Below are 8,656 nucleotides of genomic sequence, written 5' to 3'. Positions count from 1 at the left end.
ACGGAGGGGGGTGGGTCGGGTGAGGGTGGGATAAAAAAATTGAAGTTGAAAAATATTTTTTTAAAATAAGCTTTAAATTTACTTTTTCAGCAAATTTGTTTTTTGAGTTTTTCAACAAAAAAATTGTAATTTGAAATTGGTGGAAAGTTTTGGAAAATGTTTTCCTTAATTTTTGAAGGGAAGTCATTTTCCTTGAATTTGAGGAAAATGAGTTGATTTGGAAAACATTTTCCAAAACATTTAACCCAACCAAATATGAGAAAATTGGAAAACATTTTCCGGAAAATGTTTTCCTTCATACCAAACACACCCTAAATCTTTTGTGTTCTTCATTCATTTTTTTCCCCAACAGGTGCCTCCGGAAACCCTTCGTGGAGCGTCTCCCGCCTTCCTCCTCATCGCTAGTGACTCTCGAGACGACAGAAGCGTTTGGCCTCGAAGCAGATGATGTCAAGTATGTCACTCAACATTTTCGCTACACATTTGTGAATGAGAAAGTGAAGAGAAGCGCCAGATATTATTCTCCAGGATGGCGAACTTGGGCTGCCGTTGCTATTCAGTTGGCCTGGAGGAGATATAGACACCGGCTGACTCTCACATCATTGTCGTTTATTAGACCAAGAAGACCGCTGTCTCGATCTTCTTCGTTAACAGAAGACAGACTCAGGCTTTATACAGCTTTGCTCACTTCACCAAAGCCTAATCAGGATGATTTTGATTTTTAAGAAGAGCAACAAACAAAGAATTCTCCTGTGGAATGTTACGTTCTTTCTGTTATGAGATAGGAGCCCCATCCCCCTCCCTCCCTCTATATGTCCTTCGATTATCCATTCATGTGGTATGTAGTAATCTCTCCGTTTCAATTTATGTGAATTCATGTTAGATCAGACACGGAGTTTAAGAAATAAAAGAAGATTCTTATCTACACAGTCCGTACATTTTGAGGTCATGTAGAACATTTCATATCAAGTGTCTGATTCTATTTCTCCATGTGTGCTACTTGTATCTTTTCCCAAATATAATTATTTCTAATCTTATATAATCTTAAATCTCCACTCATTGTTCTTCTTTACATGAAGCATTGCATTAACCTTCTACACCATCAATCCAAAGAAAGGCAATAATAAAAAGTGCGGATCTGATTTTACATTGCTATTCTGGAAAAAGACGCACTTACATAAATACTCTCTACTGCTTTACTGAATCCACTGCCTCAACTTGTTGCCGAGCAAGATACCTCTCCCTCCGCTCTTTCTATGTGAGCAAAAACACATTGTTAGAGGAATGAAGTAAGTCGGGACTTAGAATTATTCATGTCTTTACACAAACAGCAGATACTTACCCATTCATCTACTATTAAACCTTCTCCAACAACATTTGGACCTGTGTCGACGGGAGGTTTCTTCTCAGCTTCTGTTGCAGTCTCAGCTTGGGCCAGCTGACGTTTTAGTTTATCCAGTGCCTTTAATCATTAAAATAACTTTGGTTGGAGACTGCCCATTAGCACAATGCATAAGCAAACAAATATAACATGTTCAACACTTACTGGAGAAGGGCGTTCAGGGTCCAAGAACACCACCTTTAGAGTACGCTCAATACTGACTTTATCCTTTTGTTCATCAAACTGCATAAAACAAACCAATGAGTGCTACACCACTAAGAACTATTACTTCGGATACAGACCAGATATTCGATATAAGGGCAACAGAAATCCCACATTTTAGTTTTAGTTGCGACCTATGATTTACCTCTTACATTACAAAGTTTTCTACCAATAATAGCACCCAGGTCAAATGTAGTCCTACTGTTGCACCAAGACTACTTTCCTAGGAGTAACACATGATGATGAAAGGAAAAAAGAATCATAGATATCCAGAATGATAAAAACTATGACTGAAAGATGGATTATATATGAAATTGTTATCCTTCTCATTTTTTGTATTAGAGGAGGTGGAAAATTTATACTTCAGAGTTGTATGCAAAAGCAACTAAATATCATTAAGTTCTGAAAAGTTTTCAATCTCGATAATGCTACTCTCTTCATCATAAAAGAAAATATTAAGATGTTTAGCTGATTAAGCTATTGAGATTAGCAAAGAAACTTGTCAAAAGAAAGCCTCACATCAAGCCTATATGTCAAAGGCTTTTTTCATTGTAGAAATCGCCAACATCAACAACAGGAATATGTAGACAGCAGGGAGGGAAAGGTCATGGTTTTGCTACAATTATAAACATATCTCTACAAGATTTCATCAATGAATTTTCTATTCTGGGAATGAGTTGCTACAAACAAAGCATCTCTTTTCTTGCAACTTCGTAATTCTTTAAGCAAAAGAAGGTACCAGGAAAACATCTTTTCAGCCATCACCTACAGAAAGAAGCCTCTGCAGCAATCAACATTTTTGTAGAACACCAACAAAAGTGGCTAGAACAACTCCTAAAACAAGTAAATGGAAGATGAAGAGAAACCACACCATATGAATATCGCGAGCACCAATTAGCTTTAGATCGTTACTCAAACAGATTTGTCTCTTACTCTCTTAACTAAAGGGCATCAACTGCAGAGCTTGTAACCTCATCTAACAAATTACTAATATATTTAGGGTGTGTTAAGTATGGAGGAAATGAGACAACGGTTTCCAATGTTCCCATGTTCAGTTGATCAAATTGTTTTGAAAACATTTTCTATAGGAAAACAAGTTCCTTAAAAATGAGGAAGATGACCTCCCTAATGGAAGTAAGGAAATCAAGTTCCACAAGTGGCATTCCACAAGATTGTGCTCCCCCCACCCTTCAACAGACCTCATCTTCATCCCCCATGCTCATAGCCCCCATCCCCACTACCCCATATCCCTACCCCCACCCCCACTCTCATAGCATTTGTCTAGATTATATACATACAAATGTTTTTAGGATAATATTTTTAGCTTACATACCGAACATTAGAAAATAAGTAACAAATCCACTTATTTTGCAAGAAATCATTTTCCTTCACTCTGAATGCACCCTTAATGGAAGTTAGAAATAAACAATCATCTAATAAGATGTCAATGTGCCAGGCTGCCAGCAATTCGTAGAATATTCAGTTGTTAACTTTGATGGAGCTCCCCTATTTTCATTCAAAACATCTGATGAAAATATACTCTATTTATTAAACACTGAAGATAACAAAAGCTTATATTTCTTAATCATTGTTTCTAAAATATCTTGAGCAAATTGACTTGGATTCTAACCAAAGAAGATACACGGAATAGAAAGGAAAACAAGAAACTTAATGACTTCCAATTTAAAGTATGTTTAAATCCATGATCTACAAAATCGATTCAAGTTTGAAAATTTGCTGTAAGTGGATAACTAATAAACAGAATTCGGTCAGTAACAAGTTCAATGTGTAACAGAAGAAAGTACACATGCATATAAGCCAAGGAACAGTGACGGCACCTAAAGAATTTGTGGTTTAATAGAGAAACTTGCAATTTTTCAAGGCCTAGAAGTTTGATTAACTTACCAACTCAGGTACATAATCAGTTCCTTCTTTCACCTTCAAACTTATGATCTTGAACTTTACTTTGGTCTTTTGATCTACTATAGGCTTCTCATTGTTTTCAGGTTGTTCAATAAACTTGAAGACTGTCAATCAGATACATAACAAAAAATAAATGGAAGATGTAAAAACAAATATCTGTTTTCCACTCAAAACAAAAAAGGATATTAAATTAATTGAAATAAAAGTGAGGAGAAATTTATACCAGTAGCAATCAAGCTTTCCCCAGGTACAAGAATACCTCCAGGAGGTCGCATGTAGCAACTCTTTGGTGCAGTAGTTTGAAACTGAAAAATTCAAAAGGAACCAGAAACTTACTTAAAAACTCAAAAAGGAATTAGAAGCTTAAACCACTGCTTATTTAATCATCCATATGGATTAATGGTTAAGATAACAATACAATGTCTTTGAATTGAATTTCGCAAGAAACATCACAAATTATATAACGTAAGCAAGTTATAAATCAGTAAGCTACTGCATGCAAAAAGTGATGCAGAAATGGTAAAGCCGGTAAAATATCAATGGCACCGCATACTCAAACTATGTTTCAACTAAAATAAAAATTTTAAAAATCTGCATTTGTTATCAATGCCAAAAAGCTTGAAAGGCTGCAAACACAAGAAATAACGGGAAATATTTTACCTTGAATGCTACAAAAGATTTGCTTGTGTTCTTAATCTTTATGGCACTCTTCGCCTGCTTTCCCGGTTCATCTTCAGAACACAAAAGTAAAACAGCAACCATCATTCTATCATTGCCAACATAACATAGCTAAAACAGAATTTCATTGCTTCAAACATGAATATAATATTATTTGGTACAAGGCAAAATGTTTTCCTTGATAAAATCATTCTCCAGTGTTCAATTAAGTGATCAATGAAGTGAATTGAGCACCATGAGGTCTCAGGTTCAATTCCCAATAGAGACAAAACACTATGTGATTTCTTGCCATCTGCACGTATTGCTAGTGGGAGGTGACAGATATCTCGTGGAATTAGTCGAGGTGGGCAATCTGGTGAGGTGACAGATACCTCATGAAATTAGTCCAGGTGAGCGCAATCTGGCCCAGACGCCATGGTTATCAAAAAAAAAAAAAAACAGAAGTATCTTCCTTTCACTTATGGTCAGAAACCATTTTGCTTTACAAATATCATAACTCCGACTAGATATCACTAGATTTCAAGTTTATAGGTTCTGAATAGATTTTTTGTACAAATGAAATGAATATTTTTAACAAAAATACAGAATTTGAGCCCAAATTACTTTTCTTCGTACTATGAATAATTCAAACAATAACAATTTCTTCGAACCTAACGACTTTAAAGTGCAATAAAGTAGTATAGGGTTTAGGAGCGATGACTCACATGGAAAGTAGAGATTGTTAGAAGGATCGAGCCGGAGCCGACGCTTAGCCGGAAATATCGATTTAGTGAAGGGGCAAAGCCACGAGAGTTTCCCGTTGGACTGCTGTCGCTTGCGGTGGTCGGCGGCAGCCATGGTGGAATGCCGATGATAACTTTCAATTTCAGGCCATAAACAAATTTAGGGGAATGAATGTTGTCGTTTAGGTGGAGCTAAAAGTTTGACTTTAATTTATTTTTTTGGGAAGACGTATATATAAGTCAAAAAAGATGATAATATTATGGACTTTTTCGTACGTTTATCAACTCGTCAAATCAAGTTTAAAAATATTATTAAATTCCAAAATTGCACATAAGGTAAAGTCACTTAAAAGTTATAAATTATAGGGAAAATTGTATATAATAGCAAACTATTAATTCAAATTAAATGCTATAAATATAGTTTGATTTAATTGTACCTCATAGCAAACTGTTGCTATTTCACCTCTCTCTTGGTGAATCTCGGTCGCCACTCTCGTTCTCTCCCTCGCGTCTCTCGTTTTTTATACAAACGAAAGTGTATAAAGTGTGTTTGTGTTTGTATAAAGCGAGAGAAAATTGTATATATACATATATTTTCGTTCCCCTCTCTCCCCTCTCCCCAGATCTCGCTCGCCACTCTCCCCAGATCTCGCTCTCTCACTCGCCTCTCTCACTTAATACAAAACGCAAATGTATAAAATGCGTGTAAATTGTATATATACTATACTATTTTCGTTCCCCTCTACCAGATCTCGCTCGCCACTCTCCCAGATCTCGCTCGCTCACTCACCTCTCTCACTTTATACAATTGATCTTTTTGTATATGTATACCAAAGCAGATTATACAACTGCTTTCTTTTGTATATGTATAGCGAAATATACATATTTATATTTTGCTATGGAGCGCAATTATGCAAACTTTGTTATAACATACAAATATGAATTTTGTGTTTGCTATATGTGAAAGTTGCTTTAAATTATATATAGTACTCCCTCCGTCCCATTTTTATGTGGCAACATTTGACTGGGCACGGAGTTTAAGAAATAAATGAAGACTTTGTAAATGTTTACCAAATTGCCCTTTAAAAAGTACACTCACTTTTCTCTCTCCTCATAAATGTATTGGAGCATTATTTTAAAATTAAGTGGGACCAACAAGGGTAAAAGAGGAATTGCACCTTTAAATACTTACCATATAAGGAAAGTGACATTCTTTTTGGGACTGACCAAAAGGAAATGTTGCCACATAAAATGGGACGGAGGGAGTAATAGAAAACATATCATCACTAAATATGTATAGAAAAGGTATCATAAGTATAAAAATTAGTATATCATTATTGTATAAAATACATATTTCTACAATAATATTTTGCGTATAATAAATGTCTAATGGTAAATGCACTAATGATACACATGTTGTATATCGTTCTTATACACTTGATATCACCAGCAAGAATTATCAAAAAAAAAAAATGAAGACCGCTGAAAGTTTATTTAGTACCAAACAATTATAGATCGTTTGATAATTTCATGATGTTTATATGAACTCACATAGTACTCTGTGTCAAGGGCGTATAAGCTATGTTATATTGTTATTACTTCATCGAAAAATAGTACCTAACATATAACTGAAATGACATATGGTGTGATTAAATAACATATTCTGAACGTTTTTGACACAACAAGGTGTTGTAATCCTGTGATTTTAGACACCTTTAAAAAGGGTCAACGCTTAGGTGTTCACGTGTGCGAATCTCACTCCTTGTGACCTTCTTTTTTCCACTTTTTCTGGACATCCTTTATGACCTTCGTGAAATTTCTGACTCCACCGCTCCGTGCATTTACTTAAGCTCGAATCCAAACCTCGTTGTCCCCATAGCTTCGCTGCCACAAACATCATTGTTGCCAGAACTAAAAATTGTCTTATTTATTTATATTTGTATCCTAAATAAAAGACATACTATCTTTTTTCCTAAAAATATACAGCCTAGCACTACACTTTTCATCCACATAATCATATTTTAAATTTATATCTGTATAGTTCAATTTTTGTACAATAACATTTATACAATATTATTTATTGTTATACAATTTTTGTATCATATACAAAAAATTTAAGTATATTGTATAATAATATCTACAAGTATATTTATTTTGTATTAAAAAAGGTATAACACGTTAAGACTTTTATGTGATATCCAATTACATTATTATTCAAAATCAGTCCAAAATTCCACCAACCGTCCAATCTCCGACCAACAATTTCCAAACACTATTTTCAGCAAATTAAACAACATCATTTCCAAATAATTTACAAAAATCATATTCAAAATTCAAATTCGCTTTTTAGACTTGTTAATAACTTTCTAATCTGATTCTCCTCACTCAAATTTTCTAAATTCCACTAATTTAAGAATTAATTAATTACAATATTATGAACTTAACCGAATTTAAACTTCAAATACATATATTTAATGTGTTAATATATAAAATCAAAAATTAAATATAATTAATTATAAATATTATATTCAAATGAATTAGCCTGTCTCTAATTTAAACTCACTCTAATTGAAACTGGATTATATTCGTATATATACTCCTATTAGTGGATTTGGATCTACTCCTACTAAAATTCAACACACCACGCACGTGTTTTATATTTTAAAAGTAAACATAAATATAACACATTTAAATTATAGAGGAATAATATATATATATATATATATATATAAAACACAATAACTAATTTCATATAATTTATTTATATATTATTAATACATTCAGGTTGTGTCATTAGAACGACGAAATTCAAAGCGTGAAATCATGTAAGATTTCATAAGGTCGTAGCACTAAAAAGAACAACATTTTATTGATTGATTTATCGTGATCATCATCAAATATATACATACAAATTAAACATATTGCTTGAGATTGAGATTACTCTTATCAATTAGGTCCCCAACAGCTCAAGTACATAACATTTCTTAAAGACTCTTCAGATTGCTTCAATTTCTTGTCTTTCATCATAATCATTTTATTTGAAACAATTATTGTAGATGATTTTCCAGAAAGGCTCTGCCTAGTGAGATAATTAGCCTTGGCATGTTGTTGTAATAGTCTCATTGTGTAATTCCATCTAGCAAATCCTTCATCTTTTAATGCCTCTACTGCTCCAATGCTACTTGCAACTATCCATGCTCTTCTTGATGAACTCATTTTCTTCAATCTTCCTTTTGATTGTAAACTGATAAAAAAAGGAGTGATATTTTTGTGTTAATTTTGCTTTGTTTGTTTGATGAAGAATGAAGGTGTAGTGAGACTCTTTTATAGGAAATTGGACAGCAATTTGAGGCAATTTTTTTTAAAAAAAATAATACTCCTTCGGTCCCATTTATGTGAGGTAGTTTGATTCAACATGGAGTTTAAGAAAAAAAGGAAGATTTTTAAAATTTATGATCCAAAATAAATGATATAAATTTGTGTGGCTGTAAATCATTTCATTAAGGATAAAATAGATATTTCATAATTAAATTATTACTTAATATAGAAATGTATACTCAGAGGCGGCTCTTGCTTATAAAATTTAAGGCATTGGCCTTAGGCCTCCAGTTTTTGAGGGCTTCAAATTTCTACAAATAAAAAATTATCCCTCTTTAGTTTATAATTACATTAATCCCTTAAAAAGTAACACAAACTGGATACATAATATGTAGCTCGGATACATTAAAAA

General features: G+C 33.4%; 3 protein-coding genes across 3 annotated transcripts in view; 1 reads left to right on the top strand and 2 right to left on the bottom strand.

The window, feature by feature from the left end:
- Positions 1-988, top strand: part of LOC102593350 (cyclic nucleotide-gated ion channel 4-like) — a 10,103-nt gene extending 9,115 nt beyond the window's left edge. The window contains exon 8 of the mRNA XM_006367590.2: positions 353-988. Coding sequence (XP_006367652.1) covers positions 353-725 — 373 coding nt within the window. The 3' untranslated portion in view covers positions 726-988. The remainder of the gene's footprint in view (positions 1-352) is intronic.
- A 24-nt stretch (positions 989-1,012) lies between these two features.
- On the bottom strand, positions 1,013-5,147 carry LOC102593012 (vesicle-associated protein 4-1-like). The gene is made up of 7 exons (XM_006367589.2): positions 4,909-5,147; positions 4,187-4,257; positions 3,750-3,831; positions 3,509-3,630; positions 1,547-1,624; positions 1,343-1,462; positions 1,013-1,254 (listed from the first exon to the last, which is right to left on the bottom strand). Exons 1-7 carry the CDS (start codon positions 5,039-5,041, stop codon positions 1,189-1,191), a joined length of 672 nt encoding a protein of 223 aa, XP_006367651.1. The 5' UTR covers positions 5,042-5,147; the 3' UTR covers positions 1,013-1,188.
- Positions 5,148-7,872: 2,725 nt separating this feature from the next.
- Positions 7,873-8,142, bottom strand: LOC102594666 (uncharacterized). The gene has a single exon (XM_006367594.1). It carries the CDS (start codon positions 8,140-8,142, stop codon positions 7,873-7,875), a length of 270 nt encoding a protein of 89 aa, XP_006367656.1.
- Between the last annotated feature and the right edge of the window lie 514 nt (positions 8,143-8,656).

The sequence above is a fragment of the Solanum tuberosum genome, unplaced genomic scaffold (genome assembly GCF_000226075.1).
Source record: "Solanum tuberosum cultivar DM 1-3 516 R44 unplaced genomic scaffold, SolTub_3.0 scf00842, whole genome shotgun sequence".
Lineage (NCBI taxonomy): Eukaryota > Viridiplantae > Streptophyta > Magnoliopsida > Solanales > Solanaceae > Solanum > Solanum tuberosum.
The sequence above is the reverse complement of the archived record's forward strand: the minus strand, read 5'-3'. Positions and strand labels throughout refer to the sequence as shown.